This window comes from Oenanthe melanoleuca, unplaced genomic scaffold (assembly GCF_029582105.1).
Source record: "Oenanthe melanoleuca isolate GR-GAL-2019-014 unplaced genomic scaffold, OMel1.0 S085, whole genome shotgun sequence".
In the NCBI taxonomy this organism is placed as follows: domain Eukaryota; kingdom Metazoa; phylum Chordata; class Aves; order Passeriformes; family Muscicapidae; genus Oenanthe; species Oenanthe melanoleuca.
The window spans coordinates 3,875-25,661 of NW_026612734.1; the positions used below are offsets into that span (position 1 = coordinate 3,875).

At 58.1% G+C, this 21,787-nt stretch overlaps 2 protein-coding genes across 2 annotated transcripts; one reads left to right on the top strand and one right to left on the bottom strand.

Annotated features, from left to right (window-relative positions):
* Positions 1-367: 367 nt before the first annotated feature.
* On the top strand, positions 368-12,389 carry LOC130266558 (fibroblast growth factor receptor 1-like; the record flags this gene model as incomplete). Its single annotated transcript, XM_056515814.1, is given in 17 exon segments — positions 368-638; positions 1,600-1,683; positions 2,010-2,063; positions 2,066-2,184; positions 3,183-3,306; positions 4,371-4,561; positions 5,963-6,107; positions 7,366-7,562; positions 8,251-8,396; positions 8,595-8,716; positions 8,816-8,926; positions 9,030-9,220; positions 9,336-9,461; positions 9,570-9,640; positions 9,892-10,029; positions 10,464-10,569; positions 10,659-12,389. Coding segments are annotated over 17 exon segments (2,373 nt in total), but the record flags the coding sequence as incomplete, so codon positions are not given.
* A 3,118-nt stretch (positions 12,390-15,507) lies between these two features.
* Positions 15,508-21,582, bottom strand: LOC130266557 (LETM1 domain-containing protein LETM2, mitochondrial-like). Its single transcript, XM_056515813.1, has 9 exons — positions 21,306-21,582; positions 20,561-21,005; positions 20,294-20,437; positions 19,912-20,043; positions 19,369-19,572; positions 18,741-18,860; positions 18,259-18,369; positions 17,308-17,382; positions 15,508-16,773 (listed from the first exon to the last, which is right to left on the bottom strand). The coding sequence occupies exons 1-9, from the start codon at positions 21,350-21,352 to the stop codon at positions 16,723-16,725; spliced, it is 1,329 nt and encodes a 442-aa protein (XP_056371788.1). The 5' UTR covers positions 21,353-21,582; the 3' UTR covers positions 15,508-16,722.
* Positions 21,583-21,787: the final 205 nt, after the last annotated feature.

The window sequence follows — 21,787 nt, forward strand, 5'->3', positions numbered from 1 at the left end:
CCAGCAGTGGGAATATCCCAGCGGTGGGAATATCCCAACAGTAGAAATATCCCAGCAGTGGGAATATCCCAACAATGGAAATATCCCAGCAGTGGGAATATCCCAGCAGAGGGAATATCCCAGCAGAGGAAATATCCCAGCAGAGGGAATATCCCAGCAGAGGGAATATCCCAGCAGAGGGAATATCCAGCGGTGGGAATATCCCAGCAGAGGGAATATTCCCAGCAGAGGGAATATCCCCAGCAGAGGGAATATCCCAGCAGTGCATGTTGCCTCATTAACCAGGCTGCAGCAGCAGCAGCAGCTGCATGGTTTTACTTTGGTCTCTATTCCTTTTCTCCTTTTTTTCCTCCTTCTTCCCCTAATTCCTCCAGCTCTGCCCAAAGCAAAAATCGAAGTGGAGTCGTACTCAGCGCACCCCGGTGAGCTGCTCCAGCTGCGCTGCCGGCTGCGGGACGACGTGCAGAGCATCAGCTGGGTGCGGGACGGGGTGCAGCTGGCTGAGAACAACCGCACCCGCATCACGGGCGAGGAGGTGGAGCTCAGGGACGTGGGGCCCGGGGACTCGGGGCTCTACGCCTGCATGACCAACAGCCCCTCGGGCAGCGAGACCACCTTCTTCAGCGTGAACGTCTCAGGTTTGTGACAGCAGGGAGGGGATGGCCAGGGGCCAGGCTGTGGAACGAGGAGCAGCTGGCTCTGCGCACCTGTGTGCACATCTGCACACCTGTGCACACATCTGCACACCTGAGCACACCTGTGTGCACATCTGCACACCTGTGCACACATCTGCACATCTGAGCACACCTGTGCATACATCTGCACACCTGTGTGCACATCTGCACATCTGAGCACACCTGTGCACTATTCTGTACACATGTGTGCACATCTGCACATCTGATCACACCTGAGCACACATCTGCACACCTGAGCATACCTGTGCACACATCTGCACACCTGTGCACACCTGAGCACACCCTTGCACACACACTGGCCACACTTGGTGAGTTTGGGGCTGTCCTGAAGTTCTCAGGTGCCCAGGGCAGTGTCCCATGTGCTGCTGTGACCTCCTGGCTGCTGCCGTGCAGGGAGAAGCAGCCAGGGATCATCTCAGGTTGATCTGCAGGGCTGCCCCAGGAGGGGCTTGTGCTGGATGGCAGCTGTGTTGATGCAGTGAGGCTGGAGAGGGAGGAAGGCTCGAGCTGGGGACGTGTGTGTGTTTGTGGAGTCTTGGCTGCCACCCCAGGGGTGTTGGTGGCACCAGACACGGGGTGAGGAGCTTTGAAGTCACCTCTGACAGCAAATCTCTTCACTGGGCTCTGCCAGCCCTGGCTGTGCTAGGGATTGTGCAGAGGATTTCCCTGGGGTCCCCCAGCCCTGGCTGTGTTGGGGATTTTGCAGAGGATTTCCCTGGGGTCCCCCAGCCCTGGCTGTGCTGGGGATTGTGCAGAGGATTTCCCTGTGATCCCCCAGCCCCTGCCAGGCATCAGCACCGCCCTGCCCTCCTGCCCCACTGGGCACAGCCCCACCACGCACCCAGCCAGCCACAAAGCTGCCCTCTCACTCAGACACTCAGCAGGGCTGTCCCTTCTCCTGCAGATGCTCTCCCCTCCGCAGAGGATGATGATGATGAAGATGACTCCTCGTCGGAGGAGAAGGAGGCTGATAACACCAAGCCAAACCGTAAGTTCTGGGTTTGCCCTGGGGCCAGGCAGGGGGAGGCTGGGCACACCCAGGGCTGGGGCAGGTGGCCCAGGGCTCCTAGCCCTGGCTAGCACAGCTGCATTGGGGCCAGCCCTGCTGCAGCCCCGTGAGCTGAGCGTGCACCCCACGAGGAGAGGGCTGCTGTGACTCGTGGGCAGTGCCCTGTGTCCCAGAGCTGCCCTCCTGCTTCAGCCAGCCTTGGCTGCTGGCCTCCCTCCTGATTGCTGCTCTGGGCATCCCTGGGGTCACTCCAGGAGCAGGAGGCTGCGGGTTTGGCCGTGCTGAGCCCTCCCTCTGCTCCCCAGAGGCCATCGCTCCGTACTGGACCTATCCCGAGAAGATGGAGAAGAAGCTCCACGCTGTCCCGCTGCCAAAACAGTGAAATTCAAATGTCCATCGAGCGGGACACCCAACCCCACACTGCGCTGGCTGAAGAATGGCAAAGAGTTCAAACCTGACCATCGCATTGGGGGCTACAAGGTATGGGGCTGGGCCCTGGGAACAGCCCCTGGTTCTGCTCCTGTAGGGCTGGGGGCTCCTGGGGAGCAGCCCCTGGCTCTGCTCCTGCAGGGCTGGGGGCTCCTGGGGAGGGGGAGCACTGCCAAGGGGCTCTGTGGCTGGAGAGGCACCAAGCCCCCAGCCACACACCACAGCAGGGCAGATGGGCCCCTGTGACGTGGAGCTGCCCTACAGCAGTGACCTGCTTCTGGGTCATGTTTGTACCAGCTCAGCCCGGGGGGAGGGGGCTTGTGAGGGGCCAGGAGGAGGCAGCCTGGCTCGGCCACCTCCGCCTAATCCCGTGCCAAGGACAGGGGCCCGGGCAGGGACAGGGGTCTGGGCAAGGAGAGGGGTCTGGGCATCCTCAGGGCCTGGGCAAAGGCAGGGGTCTGGGCAGGGCTGGCTTTTGGAGAGCCTCCTGGTGCCCTGTGGCCAGAGGAACTGGACAGTGACCTTCGCTGCAGAGCCACTGAGACTGTCCCAGAGGAGATGCTTTGGGTCAGCAGCACCCACAGATGCCCTGTGTGCAGGACACTCAGGCTGCGCCTGCCCACTGACCAGCACGGGGCTCCACTGATCAGCACAGGGCTCCAATGACCAGCACAGGGCTCCTGCCCACTGACCAGCACGAGGCTCCACTGACCAGCACAGGGCTCCTGCCCACTGACCAGCACTGGCCATGGGGAGCAGTGGGGCTCTGAAGCCCAGGGCCAGCCAGGGAAGCAGCTCTTGCAGGAGGAACAATGCTGTGTGTTCCCTCCCCACCCAGACAGGGTTGTCCCCACACACCAGGCAAGGCTGACAACATCTGCTGCACAATTGGCTTCATGTCCCTCCTGGGACAGCTGGGAGCAATTACAGCCCCTCTGAAGGGCAGGGGCAAGGTGACCTCAAAGGGAGATTTATGTACCAGGGGTTGAGCCAGGCCTGACATGAGCAGGACCTGTGTGTGCTGCACTAAGTGTCTCTGTGCTCCCCAGGTCCGCCAGGCAACCTGGAGCATCATCATGGACTCGGTGGTGCCATCTGATAAGGGCAACTACACCTGCATCGTGGAGAACAAGTACGGCAGCATCAACCACACCTACCAGCTGGATGTCGTGGGTGAGCACCGCAGGGCTGGGGGCTTTGCCCTGTCCCGTCCCCCTCAGCCTTCCCAGGCAGCTGCACCCTGTGAGATGGGGGCGTGTGCTCCCAGGGAAGGGGCTCAGCCACTGTCCCCGCGGCCACCTCCCATCCCCGCGGCCACCTCCCATCCCCATGGCCACCTCCCATCCCCGTGGCCTCCCACCCCAGTGTGCACATTTGCAGCAGAGCCAGCCAGGCAGAACGTTCACCCCACCCTGTTCTGGGGATTTTTAATTGTGGTGAAAATAATTTCATAGACCAGACAGAAACTTTTTCTAATCGCCTTATTAGCCATAATTCCCAGCTGGGAAGGCTGGTCTGAACAGTTCCACATGTGGAGCTGCTCTAAATGCCAGTAAATGAACCATTAAAAATGTGATTTAATTTGATTACACTGAGCAAACTGAAGGGAACAATCAGAGAGGTGAACAAAGGGGTTTGTTAATGCTGACTCACCACAGTGGCAGCCACTTTGTTAAGGGCCAGGGCCCTCCATAGGTTTGTTTGACCTCTGACCCTGCCCAATAGGTGCCATGTCCCTGTCCTCTCACCGGGATTTCACCTGTCCCCCATCCTGAGTGCTCTCAGCCCATTGCAGGCAGGCTCCTGGGGACGGGGACACTAATGCTGTGTTGGCTGCATTGGTGCCCACCTCAGCCAGGGGCCCTGGGCATGGAGAGCTGCAGGGTGCCCCTGAGGATGACCCCTAGGGCACCCCAAACCCCGTGTGAGGTGCCCCGTGTCCTGGGCGTGGGGGGCTGCAAGGTGCACCCAAGGATGGCCCCCATTGCACCCCAAACCCCGTGTGAGGTGCCCCATGTCCTGGGTATGGAGGGCTGCAGAGTGCAAGGTGACCCCCACTGCACCCCAAACCCCGTGTGAGGTGTCCCATGTCCTGGCCTCCACTGCACCCCAAACCCCGTGTGAGGTGTCCCATGTCCTGGCCTCCACTGCACCCCAAACCCCGTGTGAGGTGTCCCATGTCCTGGCCCCCACTGCACCCCAAACCCCGTGTGAGGTGCCCGTGTCCTGGCCCGCAGAGCGCTCCCCGCACCGGCCCATCCTGCAGGCAGGGCTGCCTGCCAACAAGACAGTGGCCCTGGGCAGCAACGTGGAGTTTGTGTGCAAGGTCTACAGCGACCCTCAGCCCCACATCCAGTGGCTGAAGCACATCGAGGTGAATGGCAGCAAGATCGGCCCCGACAACCTGCCCTACGTGCAGATCCTGAAGGTAAACCACAGGCTGGACCCAGCTTCCCTGTGCCTGGGCAGGAGAGGGCAGCCACGTGGATAGGCCAGAGGAGTCACCTGGGGCTGGGACCAGCAGCCTGCTGGGCAGGGAGCAGGAGCAGGAGCAGGGAGGGCTGTGTGTGCAGCTGTGTGCTGGCTCTGCAGGCCCTGCAGAGCCCTAAGGACACTCACCCCAGGGCTGGGTGGGCAGTCCTGGGCAACCAGCACAGCTCTGGAGCTGGGAGCTGAGCCCTGGATCCTACCACTGGGAGCAGCTTCCTCTGCACCCCAGCAGTGCTACTCAGCTGTGTCAGCCTGGGTGGCATTTAAAGATCCCAGCCTGTTGTGTGATGCCATGCAGCCATCCCCAGCTGTTCTGACCACTGGGAAGCAGGGGGAGCGGGGTTACACCCCATTCCTGCCTGCTCTGTCCTCCTGTGACTGTGTGCAGCCCCATCCCCATGAGGGGAGCAGCCCTGCGCTGGCAGAGCAGTGCCAGCCCTCGGGATCCTGGGCACATCCATCCTGTGACTCCATGTCGTTGGTCTGTTCCAGCACTCGGGGATTAATAGCTCTGATGCGGAGGTGCTGACCCTGTACAATGTGACAGAGGCCGAGAGCGGGGAGTATGTTTGTAAGGTTTCCAATTATATTGGCGAGGCCAGCCAGTCTGCGTGGCTCACAGTCACCAGGCCTCTGGCCACAGGTAAAGGAAGAATGCCTGGCGGTGGAAAACAAAACTCTGGGCTCTCTTGGTTCTGCTATTTCTGGTGCAACAACCATGGAAAAATACCTGGCGGGGCCAGCTGTGCTCTGTGTGTGTGTGTCCCAGTGTCTGTCCTGTGTGCTTCTCTCCCAGTCATGCAGACACCAAAGCTGCCTAGGTACCTGAACCTGGATCTCTGAGGGTGCACTTAGACTGGCACAGTGCTGCATCCCCTGTTGTGCTGCCCTCCCATCTCCATCCTGTCCCCACCCTCTCGTCTCTGTGCAGTGTCTGTGCTGCCATCCCCATTCTCTCATCTCCACTCTTCCATCTCCGAGCTCCCAGCCCTGTCCCTGTGCCCCGCTCCCTGTGTCAGCTGCTCCCAGCCCTGTGCCTGTGCCGCCTCTCTGTGTCACGAGCCAGCCAGCCCTGCCTGGGCTGATTTCTCCATGCAGCCCATCACCAGCATGTTTGGATGGGCAGGAGGCTCCATGTGGTGAAGGGTTTTTAACCAGCATCTCCCTCGGTCTGTGGGATGAGTGGTCATCCCAAGGGTCTCTAGCAGGTCTGCAGTGGTCTCTGTCTGCTCCCCGGGGGTCTGGCAAATGAGACTGGGCTCTCCCTCCTCTCTGGCCTCCTCCCAGAAGATCTCATGTCGTTTGCTTCTCCGTTTTTTGCTTCCATTTTTCCTTCCAGACGGCTGGCGTTAACACGACAGACAAAGAAATGGAAGTGCTTCACTTAAGGAATGTCTCATTTGAGGATGCTGGGGAGTATACATGTTTGGCGGGTAATTCTATTGGGATCTCCCATCACTCTGCATGGTTGACAGTTCTTGAAGGTATATAATCCTCTTCCTTTCCTCCCTCCTTTCCACTGTATGCATTGTGGTCCGGGAGAGAGCATTCCCCACCCTCTTGGAGTGGGTCATTCTGGGTGCTGTGGGGCTGCCCTGCAGCTGGAGCACCATGGGGCAGTGCCCCCAGCTCTGTGCCCCCTCCACCCCAATTGGGGTCTGTCCCTGCTCTCTCCCTGGCCCAGGCAATGCATACCTGGGGAATTTAACCAGGGGCTGCTCCACTGCAATGTGAAGGACAGTCCTGCACCCCCAGGCCAGGCCAGGCCAGGCCAGCACTGCTGCTCAGGGGGCACCAGGGGAGTTTGGGGTGCTGGCAGCACTACCCTGCTGCCTGCCAGGGCCTGGCCTTGCCCTGCAGTGCAGGACTGTCCAGGGCTGTGTGTGCTTGCCCTGTGGGGATGGCTGCCCTGTCCCCATTGATGCTGCTCCTCAGTATCAATGTGTGGGCCAAAGCCTGATAACAGCTCTGGGAAAGCTTTTGGGGTGCTATGTGCTCGCTGCTTTCCAGCCAAAACTTTCCCAGTTATCAGCCCCTGCTTTGTCAGCCGGGTGTGCTCAGAGGTGCCTCGGGACTCTTCAGCTCCCTCTCACGCCTCTCTCTGAGGCTCTGCTCTTTGGGGGTGTCAGGCTGGGGGTGCAGAAGGTGCAGTCACAGCCCCACCCTGCTGGATTCACCACAGACCTGAGCTCTGCATGGCTCCAGCACCACCTCTGCCCCCACAGAGGGTCTGTGGGTCCCTGCTCCCCCCCAGCCAGGTCTTTGCCACTGGAGTGCCACTGGCTGCTCTGTTCCGAGCTCTCCCCAGTCATTACCAGTAAGGCCTGGACTCCCACAGCCTGGACCCCAAATTCCATCACACATAACTCCAGATCCTGAGGGACTGCAGCTCCCAAGTGTGGGCAGAGCAGAGCAGCTGGGACAGAGACCTGTCCCCAGAGGTGTCCATGGTGCCACATCCCTGTGGGGTGACTCAGGCCCTGTCCCCCCCCACTTCTTGCCTGTCCCAGCTGACCCCATCCCACACTGGGCCACTTGCAGAGGTGGCAAAGGCATTGCTTGGCCATGGGGATGATGAGCTGGGGGCTGCTTGCAATGCCTTCCCTGCAAGGGTGGGTGGGCAGCCCCCAGCCCCTGCTGCACCCACGTCCCCAGTGAACTTGGGGAGGAGCTAGGGGCTCCCCAGTGCCATTCCCTGGGGCCTGGGAGGTGCTAACAAACACCCTGTTCACGCCGACCCAGCTATTGAGGACACCCCAGCCATGATGACATCTCCCTTCTACCTGGAGATCATCATCTACTGCATCGGAGCCTTCCTCATCTCCTGCATGGTGGTGACCATCATCATCTACAAGCTGAAGAGCACCACCAAGAAGACAGACTTCAACAGCCAGCTGGCCGTGCACAAGCTGGCCAAGAGCATCCCCTTGCGCAGACAGGTAACAGAAAGTAGAGAGGGGGTTTGTTTGCACCTACTGCCTCACCTGGAGCCCAGCCCTTCCCAGGGATGTGGGGGAGGAGGATGGAACCATGGGGACCATCTCACCCTGCTGCAAGTGCCACCCACTCCAGCCTGTGCCCAGCAGTGGCACGGGATGGGGACTGTCCAGGCTGTGCCTCTGGTGGCAGCACAGTGAGCAGGGTGGGGAGGGGGCTGCACTGCTCCCCCCACCCCCCTTGACGAGGCTTATGAGGAGAACCAGGAGGATTTACAACAGTGCAAGGTTTGAGCAGAGCGTGGTGCACACTGAGGACATGGGAGAGCTCCCAGGCTGTGCATTTTGGGCTACAGCATGATGGAGATGAATTAAAAATTCCATAGAGGGGTCAGAACACGGGCAGGGTGGGCAGGGGGCTGCAGGCAGGGCCCATCACCAAGGCTCCCATCACCATCTGCTACTCGGGAGCGGCAGGCACTGCAGGAAGGTAACCCACAGGAGGGTGACCCAGGGAAAGGTAACCCAGGGGACGGTAACCCACGGGAGGGTAACCCAGGGGAACATGACCCACAGGAGGGTAACCCAGGGAAAGGTGACCCACAGGAAGGTAACCCACGGGAGGGTAACCCAGAGGAAGGTGACCCACAGGAAGGTAACCCACGGGAGGGTAACCCACGGCCCCCTGCAGGTGTCGGCCGACTCCAGCTCCTCCATGAACTCGGGCGTGATGCTGGTGCGGCCCTCGCGCCTCTCCTCCAGCGGCACCCCCATGCTGGCCGGGGTCTCTGAGTACGAGCTACCTGAGGACCCACGCTGGGAGCTGCCCCGGGACAGGTGAGCTCTGATCCTGTTGGGAACTGGGGGAGGGTGGGAGCTGCCCTGGGACAGGTGAGCTCTGATCCTGTTGGGAGCTGGGGGAGGGTGGGAGCTGCCCTGGGACAGGTGAGCTCCAGCCCTGCTGGGAGCTGGGTGGGGATGGTGCTACTGCTGCTGCTGCTGGGACCAACCTGCATCGGGGTGTTCTCCCACCAGGCTGATCCTGGGCAAGCCTCTGGGAGAAGGGTGCTTCGGGCAGGTGGTGCTGGCAGAAGCCATCGGCCTCGACAAGGACAAGCCCAACCGAGTGACCAAGGTGGCGGTGAAGATGCTCAAGTGTAAGTGGCAGCAGGAAGGATGGTGCAGACGTGATGCCACAGCCCTGGCTGGGGTCTGCAACCCAACCTGGCACCCCCTAACTGCTGCCTTCACTCCAGCCGACGCCACAGAGAAGGACTTGTCTGACCTCATCTCTGAGATGGAGATGATGAAGATGATTGGCAAGCACAAGAACATCATCAACCTGCTGGGAGCCTGCACGCAGGATGGTGAGGGTGCATCAGTGGGGAGGGTGTCCCCTGTGCCACCCCTGCAGCTGCTGGGAGGGGCTGGCCTGGCTGTGTGCAGCCTCTCATCACAGCACTCCCCCAGGACCCCTGTATGTGATCGTGGAATATGCCAGCAAGGGCAACCTGCGGGAGTACCTGCAGGCACGGCGCCCCCCGGGCATGGAGTACTGCTACAACCCCGCCCGCGCCCCCGAGGAGCAGCTCTCCTTCAAGGACCTGGTCTCCTGCGCCTACCAGGTGGCACGGGGCATGGAGTACCTGGCCTCCAAGAAGGTGAGGAGCTGCAGGAGGCTAGGTGGGAGGGGGAGCTGGGCCTGGGGCGTGCAGCCTTCCCCCCGTGGTGGGGAGCCATGGCTTGGGGTGCAGCTGACAGCCCTTGCCCGGGCAGTGCATCCACAGGGACCTGGCAGCCAGGAACGTGCTGGTGACAGAGGACAACGTGATGAAGATCGCCGACTTCGGGCTGGCCCGGGACATCCACCACATCGATTACTACAAGAAACCACAAATGTGAGTGGTGTCTGGGGGTTTTGTGGGCTGGGAGTGCCACAGCCTATGCTGGGCTCACCCTGCCCCAGGCTCCCTCACAGCCCTGGAGCCACTGTGGGGTTCTGTGTCCCAGGGTCGCCTGCCAGTGAAGTGGATGGCTCCTGAGGCTCTCTTTGACCGAATCTACACCCACCAGAGTGACGTGTGAGTAGGGCCTGCTGGGGACATGAATGCATGGGATTCATCCTGAATTACTGAAATTGCAATTGGTGTCAGCCAACCAAATATTTTTAATCCAAATTGTGTTGGGTGCTGGGACTCATTAATCCTGCAAAGTGAATCGAAGCTGTGGGTGGTTGTTCCTCCCAGCAAACCAGTCACTGCACCCAAACTGGGGCCCAGTGGGGTGTCAGCAGCCCGGAGCTGGTGCCCCAGCATCTGCCCTGTGTTCCCAGGTGGTCCTTTGGGGTGCTGCTGTGGGAGATTTTCACGCTGGGTGGGTCACCCTACCCTGGTGTGCCCGTTGAGGAGCTCTTCAAGCTGCTGAAGGAAGGTCACAGGATGGACAAGCCCAGCAACTGCACCAATGAGCTGTGAGTGCAGTGCTAGGATGGGGAAGAGGGGTTTGAAGTCTCTGAGTGCCATTGCTGGGCCCAGAACACGGGCGGGGGGGCGTGGAGTGGAGGGTGATAGGCAGGTGTTTGGAGTTACAGTCCCAGCAGTTCCCAGCCCTGCAGAACCACCAGATTTGCATAATCAGCATCTCCCCGGACAGAAGGGAATCCCCAGTACAGGGACCAGCCCAGACTGTGTCCATCCTCCTCCCCAAACAGCCCCTGCTCATGAGGGCAGGCAGGAGGGTTTCCCTTCCTTCCCCAGGGGATTACCCTCAATCCCTGCAGGATAATTCCTTTCACTGCCAGCCTGGGCACAGGGACACGTTCCTGGTGCTTCTCTGCTGCTGTGGGTGGGGTGCCCAGGTCCTGCCCCGGGCTGAGCCCCCCCCTGCCCTGCCCTGCCCTGGCAGGTACATGATGATGCGGGATTGCTGGCACGCCGTCCCTTCCCAGAGACCCACCTTCAAGCAGCTGGTGGAAGACCTGGACAGGATCGTGGCCATGACCTCCAACCAGGTAGGAGAGGTGGCCCTGGTGGCTCTGAGGTGCTCCCTGGGGGCTGCCCAGTGCCCTGCTGAGCCCAGCCCGGGGTCTGTCCCCCTTAGGAGTACCTGGACCTGTCCATGCCTCTGGATCAGTATTCCCCCGGCTTCCCTGACACGCGCAGCTCCACCTGCTCGTCAGGAGAGGACTCTGTGTTCTCCCACGACCCGCTCCCGGACGAGCCGTGCCTTCCCAAGCTCCCCGCTCAGCACAGCAGTGGAGGACTGAAGCGGCACTGAGGGTGGCACTGCCAGGGTGGCACTGCCAGGGTGCCGTGCCGTACTGTGCCACACCGTGCCCGTGGACACTGCCTGCCAGCCTGGCTGTGCTGAGCTGTGGCAGGAAGGGCTCAGAGACATCTGTAGCATCTCACCTAACCAAAACCACCCAAAGCACCTCCTGCCAGCTTCTCCTGCCAGCTCTGCACAGCCCAAAGGGTTCAGCTCCCGTGTTTTTATGGCATTTCCTCCTTCCGTTTTTAAACCTCCTCTCCATGAATTCTGTGCTTGAGTATTCCCACTTGGCTGAGCTGAAATCCTCTCCCGTGGGCAGTGCATGGCCAAAGAGCCAGCCTGGCATCTGGGGATGGCACATCCTGGGATGGCACAGGGAGCCAGGCTGGTCTGCCAGGTAGAGAACCTGAGAGGCAGGAGCTGCACCGGGGGAGCCTTGGTGTGCTGGGAGCCTCACCGGTGTGCCAGGACCCTCCTTGGTGTGCCAGGACCCTCGTGGTGTGGGGCTCCCTCTCTGCCCAGGATGCCCCAGGCTGGCCCTGCAGTCCCCCAGGGCCAGCAGCCGTGGGCTTTGCTGAGCCACACCAGGCACATCCAGGGCAGGAGCCCTGCACTGCTCAGAGGTGACTGAACCCACCTGTGCTAAACCCAGAGTCCCGTGTACATAACGAAAAATATGTATAAATATGAATATATATTTACATGTCTTTTTAAAAAGGGTTGTTACCAGAGATATACCAGTTTGGTAGGAAGGTACTAGTGGCTGGTAGATATCAGTTGCTATAAAAAAAAAAAAAGTCATATATTTTGCTATTTTTGCTGGTTTTATTTTTTTAAATTATGTTCTAAACCTATTTCAGTTTAGGTCCCTCGATAAGAATTGCTGCTGCTGCTTCAGTTTTATATGGGGTTGTATTAAACAATAATAATAATGCGTCGATGCCTTTTGGGAATCCGCTGTCATGACGTGCCTGGCCTCGCCCCGGCGCCCCCCCTGCTCCTCCCGGCTCCGGCAGGGCTGGGGCCGCTCGGTGCCGTGTGTGGGGTCAGGGCATCCTGTAGGATGGTGGGTCACGCTGGGCTCGGTGTCCCCAGCCTGGCTCAGTGTTTCCAGCCCGGCTTGGTGCCTCCGGTGCAGCCCCGGTGTTTCCAGCTTGGCTCGGTGCCAGCTCGGTGCCAGCCCCAGTGCCCACAGCCAAGCTCGGTGCCTCCAGCTCGGCTCGGTACCTCCAGCCCAGCTCGATGCCCTCAGCCTGGCTCGGTGCCAGCCCCGCTCCCCGGGCAGTGCCAGTGCCCGTGCCCGTGCCCGTGCCTTACCGGGGGGCAGCCCCCCGCCGTGCCCGTCCGTGCTCCCGGGCTGTCCCGCTGCCGGAGCTCTGCCCCACCCAGCCCGCACCTGCTCTCACCTGGATCCCCTCCCTCCCTCCCTGCCACGTGCTGGAGCCAGGCCGCTGTTACTTGAAAAGTTTATTTTGCCTTTGTATGGAGAAATATTATTTGTTGTAAACTCTTCTGTAATGAATCTGGAATTCTTGTAATTATTAAAGACTTTAACCACGACTCTGCCACCCAGGGCCCATCGCTGGGGGGGCGATGGGGAGGGGGCTGCTCGGGCTCTGGGGGCTCAAGCAGCAGCTTGGGAAGATGATGCTCGGGGAGCAGCCACGATGGCAGCTGGTTTTGTGGGAATTCTGTTTTTCACGGCTCCAGCAGTCTCTGTAAAAATGTTTCAGCAGCCTGCACCGCACGGGGCGTGGGCAGTGGTGTGGGAGGTGGCTGCCCCGGTGGAGGGAGGGGTGAGAGGGGCTGCCCGCCCCCTCAGAGTTCTGAAATGGTTAAACTGAGGCAGCTGCGGTGCCGCCGGCCTCCCCGGCCTTTTTAAATGTATCTGCTTGTTGCTATTTCCCGGTGTAAATTAAATCGATCAGCTGCACTCTGCCCACCCCCACCCCCTTTAAATTAAGTAGAGCTTTTAATCAAGTGATTTATGTTGAATCTGTGGCCCTGGATTAAGCTCGCAGCCCGGGCGGGGGGAGCAGGGCTGGGGGCCTCCATAAATCACTACTCTCTCTGGGTTTGGCTTGGCGAGGTGCAGGGAGAGCTGGAGTTGGTGTTTACATCATCCCAAACTGCAGCTCTCACCATCTCCTGCTCATTTCCTGGGGTTACCAGGAGGGCAGTTAAATATGATAATAAGCAGAGCAGCTGCAGCAGAGCTGCTGGGGCTCTCTGCCGGACTGGGGAAGGGGCACGTGCAGCTGGGTGCCCCCTGCATCCCCCGGGGACATGGGGGGTCCCCGGGGTGCTGCCCTGGCTGGCACCCAGCACAAAGCACGGGGACTGACGGGACAGGGCTGCCTAGGTACTGGAGCCCTGCAGGGACGTCCAGCCCCTCTCTACTCCTCCTGGTAAGGCATCCTCTCCATGTGGCAGAGATGGGATACCCCAAAACTGACCTCAGCACCCCACAGGCCCCACCCAGCGCTGTGGGACCTGCAGGACCAAAGACCCTGCCCAGTACCAAGGTCTCAGCTCAGGAGGGAGATGGGGTCGGGTCCCTTGGGTCTCCAGAGCAGTGGAAGATCTGAAGGTGCTGCCCTCAGAGCCCCAGAGGGGTGGGGTGTGTTGGCATCAGTGGCTGTGCCACATTTGGCTCTCACTGCATCCTTTGTCTTCTCCTCTCCTTGCCTTCCTCGTTCTTCCTTTTAAAGCCGTCAGACTGTGCAGGGCCAGGACAATCTCTTGGCCCCAGCCCAGGAGGTGGCTGCTGTGCCAGCACTGAGCTGGGCTTTGTCCCCCTGCCAGGCATGGCAGGAACCTCCTGTGCCTTCCCACCTTGGCACAGGCTCCCGTGGTTTGGATCATGGCTCAGAGGATGTGTGGGGAGCAATCCCCCCCAGTCTGGGGGTCGTGGCTGCCCCTGTCCCCCTCAGCCACCTCCATCCCCTGTGTCCCACCAGCTGTGGGGTCAGCAGGACCCCAGGGTCCAGCTCCACCCTCAGCAGAGCAGAGCCGGAGCCAGGTGTGTGCAGCTGCAGCTGGAGCTGCCCCAAACCCTGGCTGTCCTGGGCCCTGACCTGCACCATGAGGAGAGGCAGGATGGACACCTTGACGGACACTGGGATGGGGACACCTTGGGGACATTGCCACCTTCACCCCAACCCTCTCCATGCAAGGTTTGACACGGAACCCTTGTCCCACATGGCTTTAGGCTGGGATAAAGCTCCTTCTCCTTTGTTACACGTTTCTAGCAGAGGCAGAAGGGCTGCAGGAATGTGGCGCTGGGATCCGGGAGCTGTAAATCCCAGCCTTTGTTGTGCTTGGGCCGCACTAAATCACTGCTTTTCTCCCTGAATGCTAATCTCCTCCAAAAGTGCTGACCGGGGCATCTTTCCCCAGCAGCTTTCTGGGGAGGAGGCTGACGCAAGGCCCGGGGCTGGTGCTGGCAGGGGAGCAGCACCCAGCAGAAACCAGAGTCCCGGGCACGGGGCAGGGTGGGACAGACAGGGGCACCACAGCACCCGGCTCCGGGCTGGAGCTGGGGCAGCGTGAGGGTGCCCAGGGGAGGGATAAACAGCAGAGGAGCTGCTTCTGCAGGCTGAGGGGAGGCTGGAAGGTGTTTGGCACCGGCGTGGCTGGAAAAGCTCTCCCCACGCCAAAGCACACACGGCCTTGGATCTCTGCAGCGTTTCATTTGCCCGATGCTGCAGAACAGAATCTGTGATTTATGGGGCTCCACGGGGGTCGTTTCCTCCCCTCGCTCGGAAGGTCATGAAGCAGAATTGCTGCCTCTCCCCTCGGTGTGCCTGCAGGGTTTGGGGGTCCTGGGAAGGGTGCTGGGGTCCCCACATGCCAGGCAGAGGTGAGAGCTGGGCATGTCCCCCAGAGCCCTGCAGCAGCAGCGACCCCTGAGACTGGGGCAAGAGGGCATTTCTGAGCTCAAAATGGGTTTGTTCAAAGTGTGTGAGGGGCCCGGGACGTCCCCCTGTGCCTGCTCCAGGCCTGGCTCCTCCTTCAGGCTGGACACGGCGTGGGGCTGTGGTCACTGGTCAAGGAACAGCGAGTCCCAGCTTCCAGATCTTTCTAAATTGGAAACACAGAAGGCAGTCGGACACACACAGGGTACAATGGGACACCCACGAGAGGCAGTGGGACACACAAGCCCTCGCACACACTAGTGTTACGTGGTCCGGGTGTGGCTGGAGGGACGCGGGAGGCACCAGAGCCCGCCCAAGGCAGGGCAGTGCCCAGGTGATGCCCGGGCTCCCCGCCAGCCCCTCTTCTCTCTCCGTCTGTGAAAGCTCTCACAGAGGAATGCACTGCTCCCCGGCAGCCGGCGCTGGCCGTCTCTGCCTTCATCCCGCCCAGGACAGCCCCAGCCCCTCCTCTCCCTCGCCGCTGGCCGGCTCTGCTTTCATCCCGCCCAGGAACCCGCCAGCCCCTCCGCCCGGAGCCGAGGGAGCGCTGGGAGCCCGCACAGCTCGGGGCTGGGATGGAGCAGGAAGCTCTCCCGGCTGCTGGAGGCCGGCTGGCAAAGGAAGGAACCATTACCTGATCACCCCAAACCTCCCCGGGCTCCAAAGGAGAAATTCAGCCGGGTTTGGGAGTGCAGCGGTCACAGGAACACCAGGAGAAGGAGATGCTTTCCCTCATTATGGCGCTAAGAGGCAGCAGTGACTCCACAGCAAAGGTGTTATTTTATTGAAATAACATTTGCTCCCGTTTATTAGACAAGGTCCAGAACTGCAGGTGGGCTGGGTGAACAAGGAGAGGTTCAGGTACAGAGCTAAAGACACAAAACTCCTGACAGCTCTGCAATGCTGTAGGAGCCTGAGGCCTCAGGTTTAAAGTGCTGCTCACACCTGACCTTGGAGAACTGGCTTTAAGTCGGGTTGTTCTAAAAGCTGTCTGACCTCTGGAAGAGACATTTCATTCCTACTTAGCACCAAATCTAACTTTACAGTAAGTATAAATATACATATTTAAAATCCATAATGTAAGTAATTTCTCAGCATTTACATAAGACAGAGTAAAAAATTTAACAAATGCTAAAAACAGCTTTTCAGTGTCCTCTGAGAATCTGGCAAAAACTGAGTCATCACTGAAGTGTGTGAGGAGTCACTTTGTGAAGTATGGAGAGCACCTGGAGTGTATTCTGAGCCTGGTAAGGATTAACCAAATCTCCACGCTTGGGAAAGGTGTGCAGGTCCCTGGCTGCTCCCTCACGTGGCCCAGAGGGATCCTGAAAGTGCAAGTCTGATTCTGTCACAGTGTGTGGCACCTGCACAGCTCTCACTGGGCAAGCAACACTTCCAGGGGGAGGCTGTTCCTGTCACTGCTCTGTTCCTGTCCAGCAAGGTCTGAAATCCTTCTGATCACTTCTACCACAGCTCCTCCCTGTGCTTACCCTCCTCAGTAAAACTGTGGCCACATGGGTCCTTGTGGGCTGGTCACTGGTTACAACACCCTAATTAGGACCAAGAGCCTGAGCTGTGACACCCAGGACAAGCTGCTGGCCCTGGATGTGGGGGGATGTTCCTGCAGAGGATTTAACACTCAGAATAGGCTTTGCTGGACTCCCAGACCAGCCTGTTCTGACATGAAAAGCTGCCTTTGCTAAGCACAAACACCTGCTCAGGAACAGCACAGACAGCAGCACCATTATTAACATATTTACACCATAAGTTAAAAGTAGCAGGGCAAGGATCCAGCACGAAAGAGATGTCTGGGGCCATTCAGACAACAATGGCCTAGTTGCTAACAAGCTTGGGACAGAGAGAGAGGCCCCTGAGGGCAATTGCCTTGTTGTGTAGAGCAGCCTCCTGGGAAATGCCTGCTCCCTTTGCAGGAGGTGTGGGGATGGAAGCTGCTTCCTCCCAGTGCTGGCTCCAGGTTAGGCTCCATTGGCACCAGCCTTGCTGCTCTGGGATGCTTCCATTTTGGTCTAGAGGCAAAAGAAAAGGGCAGATTTTAGGCAGTACACATGTTTCTTGAAATCCAAAATCTTTTCTGAAGGTGTCTTCCCATGTAGCATGGGAAGCTGCTCTAGAGAGGAGCAAAGTTCTTCAGGTTAAAGGAGACAGTCTGTCTGGACTCCCAAACTTGCCTTAAGGAGCATCCCAGAGGTGCACAAAACTGAAATCAAACATTCACAGAGAGAAAATGGGCCAAACAAAGGCAACCACTGCAGAAATATTTTTACAGATCTGAAGTGGCTCTTACCACCCTGGTGACTCCAAGGGAAGGCTGCTCTGTCCCACTGGCCCAAGGCAGATTATTAAGGAAAGTATAAGTTTGACTGCTCTCTGTCATGTGCCATTTGTATTGAACAGCCCTCAGTGCAGTCCTCATCCAGTTTCTCCAGCTGCTCCTAGAACTCAACATCACAGCATCCTGTACTATGAACCTCCATGGTTTGGCTGTGAGCTGTGTGAAGAACAATCTCTTTTGGGAGGTGTAAGAACTCTGACAAGCTCACCTCTCGTGGGGGAGGCTTCACTGATGCTTCTGAGAATGGCAATTTCTCTGTTGGCTGGGACACAAATTCTTCATTCTTTAAGGAAAAAGCAGCTTTAAGTCACAGAACTCTCTCAGAAGGGGCTAAACCCCCCAGCCCCTTCTCCCTCCAGAGCAAGGCTGTTCCTTGCTCACTCTGTGAAACCTGTGCTGGCATTTCCATTGTTTCCCCAGCACAATTTAACTATGTGGAAATATTTCTGGCAGTTGATACAATATTCTTTGATTCCTGCTGCTGCTTTTATCAGCTGGGACTAATCTAAGGAATTCACTGCAGTGTGATGCTGAGAACCATATGCTCTGGCTTCCTTACTCTAGATATTTTGGCTCATGCTGTCCTGGACAACTGAACCCAAATTCAGTAAGAGGGCTAAAAACAAGTCCTCTTTAACTGGCTACTCTGAGCTGAATGTACCAGGAGCAGTTCAGGTCCAGTCCTCCCTGGCTGGGAGCCAGTGCCATGGTACTGAGTAACCAGCTGCTCTCAGCCACAGGACCACTAGTGCCACAGCAGATCCCTGGTCCCTTCCCCTCTCTTAAATCAGAACATGCAACTGTGAGGCTCTTGGGGGGAAATATCTACACAGTGCAAGAACAGACACTGCTCCTGCTGTGTGCCATGGTGTCAAACATTGGTTTTGTCCAGCTTTGGAAAGGTTTGGTCACACCCAACGATTTCAGCACATTTTCCTGCTTGCAGACTGCTATTTCTAACCTTTCTTCCCTGTACACAGGGGCAGGATCAAGCACAGATGTCATCATTCCTGCAGCTTCACCTGTCTGCAGAAGAACACAGAGGCATAACTTCAGTCCACTTGTAGGATGAAAAAACAAGATTCCTGTCACAGTCCTTCATTTTTAAAATGTATAATAGTTGAGCTATTAACCTAAAAGTCTTATTCAAACAACTTGCCTTATTCTGTGGAGTGGAAACAGATTGTGGCCTTAAGTCTATTAAGTACAAGGCACGGGAAAGCAGGAGGAGAGAAGAAGGAACGTTCTCCTTTAAATGCAGATCCAGCCACTGTTGGAAGAAAACAGACGGAAAAGTTGCTTCATATTGGCTCAATGTGGATATTTATTAATACAACACTCTCTCCTTAAAGCAATCTTACAGTTTTAAGTTATCATGAGAATGATAATGAGAAGAAATGTGTCTGAAGAGTTAAGAATATCCCCCTTGCTTCTACCTGGCCCTGGTTCTATTTGTTTTTCTCTTTAGCCTAGTACACAATCTGGACCCTTCATGCCTTAGAGCTCAGCTCTGCAGGTGGGGATCCAGCTTGAAACTCATGCATGAATTCTCAGGAAGCTGTGCCTGCTGCACCTGACCACTGCCTGGACTCTGTCCTCTAAGGAACTTGGCCACACCAGCCCAGGCCAGGGCACACTCACCTGCCCAAGCTGCTCCTTCAGCTGCTCCTCAGAGAGCCCCACTGAGCGCATCCCTCTGGCCCTGCAGGCACTCTGCAGCTCCAACACGCTCAGGCCACCGACCCCTTCCTTGACAATCATCTGGAATGAACAAATGAACAGCAACATTCCTATCCAGGCTCAGACTAAGCCCAGACCCTGCTGTACCTGAACAGACTCCTGGAGGCCTCCAGTCCAACCTCCTGTTCAAAACTGCTCAGCATGTTCCATTTGTGCCTTGAGCCTCTTTAGGGATAGGGACCTGACAGCTTCCAGACAACCTGTTCCACTGTTTACCCACTTACTGATTATAATTTTTTTTCCTTATCAAGTTGAAATTCTCCTTGCTGCAACTTATGGCCATAACCTGCTGTCCCTCCCTATAAGTCTGGTTCCATTTTCCAAATAACCCCACTGCACATCAAAAAACATCCCAAACGAAATGTTCCAGTGCCAATATCTGCAGTGCCACAGTTCCCCAAAGGCTGCAGGGGAGCAGGGAGATGAACTCTGATTGTGTTTCCTTCTGGAATGTCTCAGGGGGAGGATCTGACTCCCCTGCTGTGGGGGTGAGTGGGCAGGGAGCCCAGCTGCCCTGTGCTGCACCCACCTCGTCGTCGGCCTTGATGCTGCGCAGCCGCATCAGCAGCTGGAAGCGCAGCAGGTTGTTGGTGCCCAGGGGCTGCAGCTCCAGCAGCTTGCACAGAGCCACCAGCTGGGGCCTCTCCAGGTGCTCCAGGGTCAGCTCGTCCTCGAAGAGCTTGGAGAAGCGCACCACCTCCTGCGTGCTGGGCTGGTGGCCACGGTGGCGGGTCTGAACCGAGGCACAAATCAAATCTGAGCAGCATGGCAACCTCTTCCCCCCTTCCCCTTCCTCTCACTGACATTCCTGTCCCTGATGGAGACAGGATGATACACTTAAAAGGCAAAGTGAAACTGTTATATTGAGTGGCCACTGGAAATTTCACGGGGTGAAAGGTGCATCTTCCCAGGATGGGAATTCCTGTGAGCAGGGCTCTGACAGCAGGGAATAGCACCTGGCAGGGCAGCTCTGTCCACAACCCTGGTACAAACCCTGTGTTCTCTGCCCAAAGCAGCAGCACTAAAGGTGTGTCTGTGCCATGGCTACCACCCCCAGCATGGCCTGTCCTACCTCGTGCAGGTAAAAGAATTGCTTCCCTTGTCCTGTGTCTGCTTTGTTCCTCTTGGCCATCTCTGCAATGGTCTCCCGCAGGAACTTGGCCAACTCCAGCCTTGCATTTAATTTCTTCTTCAGCTTTTCTTCCTTCATTTGGGAAATATAGAATTATAAATTAGAAAATATAACATAGGAAATGGAACATTCCTTCTGATCCTTGTCTACAGCACAGCCTTCCAACTGCCCCATTCAGCTCAGGAATAATCTGGGAATGTCTCAAGCACTGGGTGAGGCTGATCCTCACTTGCAGTAGCAGGCAAGGAACAGCAGCCCTGCACAGCTCGACAGATGTTCTGAGGAGCTGTGAACACTCCACAGCCTCAGAGAGGACACAAACCTTTTTTGACTCCGTCTCAAATGTTGAGGGCAGCATTTGAGGGAAGATCTTCAGGAACACAGGTAGCAGAAACTCCATGAAGGGGACAATGACAAACACCAGGAAGGGAACCAGCCGGAAGAGATCTGCACAAGTTCTCAGCAGCTGTACAGAGAAGAGCACAGCACATATTACCCAGAGATTATCACTCAGCAGGCACACAAAATGTGTCCAAAGAAGGGGTTAAGCCTCCTACTGCATCCTTTATCCAGGTGTTGTGGCACTTACCCTTCGCCTCTCCCTCCTGGTGAGCACCTGCCCGTGGAGCAGCCTCCACACCATCCTGGCAGCCACCTTGGTGTCAGTCCAGAGCAGGTGGAATCCATTGTAGTAATGCTTCAGCTCATCCACAACTTTCTGTCGCAAGGACTTTTTTCCTCCAGGAGCCCCTACGATCTGCTTTGTCAGAATTTTAGAAGGTTTAGCTGCCTGGTTCCTGGGGTTTTGGTGGGGCAGGTGTTCATCTGGGAGCTGCTGCCATGAGCTGGTGGAGGTGTGCAGGCTGTGGGCACGTGGACGAGGCAGGGCAGCGCCCAGGCAGGTGTGGCGTGCCCAGGGCTGGCTTTTGGAGTCTCTGGAAGTCCAGGTTAACTGGGAATCCACCAGCTGGACAAGAGCAACGGCTGGAGGGTACAGAGGGCTGGAGTGCGCCAGGAGGTGGGAGCCCCTGAAACTGGAGAGTTGTTTGAGTCAGAACAGCGCAGTGAGAACAAAGTGCCGAGGCATCACACCCCAACGGATCTTCTCAGCACAAAATCATCTGTAATACTGATTTTGTGGCCGAGATCCTGATCCTTCAGCAACGGCTGAAACACTGAGAACTTGTCCTGTGCTAGGAACTCATCTGTCAGGGGGACCCTCCGCAGCGTCTCTCGAAGCCCTTTCACCAGGGAATGCGATAACCGAGCCGGCTGCAAACTCCCCCAGGGTTCATGGCCACCCCCGAACGGAGCCCGGGGCAGCGCGGGCTCACCTGGCCCTGGCCGCGGCCAGCAGCGCGTTACAGCCGCACGCGGCCATGGCTGGGCCGGGCCGGCGGCACCTCAGCCCCGGCAGCGGCGGGGGGGTGCCGGGGGCCGCCGGGGCCCGGCCCGGCCCATTCCCGAGCCGCTGCCGGCCGCTCCCACCGGCCCCCGGCTGAGCCGGCCGGGCTGCGCTGCCCCTCTCCGGTCGCTGTGCCAATCCCGGTCCCCCGATCTCCTGATCGTGATGCCGGTCCCGATCGCAATCCTGATCCCGGTTCCGGTTCCCGTCACCGCACTCCTCCCGTCCCTCCCACCCGTCCCGTCGTGCCCCGCGCGCGCCGCTCTGATCCGTCGCCACTCTGTGGCACCGTGACGCCATCGCGCAGCGCCGCGCCTCCTCGACGTTGGCCAATCAGACGTCAGAGTCCCGGCCCTGCTTTAGGCCCGCCCAATGGGAGCAAAGGGGCCTGACCCGAGGGGCTCTCGGGAA

Excerpts from the sequence above, each read along its gene's own strand:
- LOC130266557 (XM_056515813.1), bottom strand. The coding sequence starts at position 21,352 with ATGGCCGCGTGCGGCTGTAACGCGCTGCTGGCCGCGGCCAGGGCCAG. Across the intron at positions 20,044-20,293 it reads TTGAGACGGAGTCAAAAAAG|GAAGAAAAGCTGAAGAAGAA; the intron begins GTTTGTGTCCTC and ends TCCCAAATGAAG. Across the intron at positions 18,370-18,740 it reads TGAAGGAGCAGCTTGGGCAG|TGGCTGGATCTGCATTTAAA; the intron begins GTGAGTGTGCCC and ends TTCTTCCAACAG.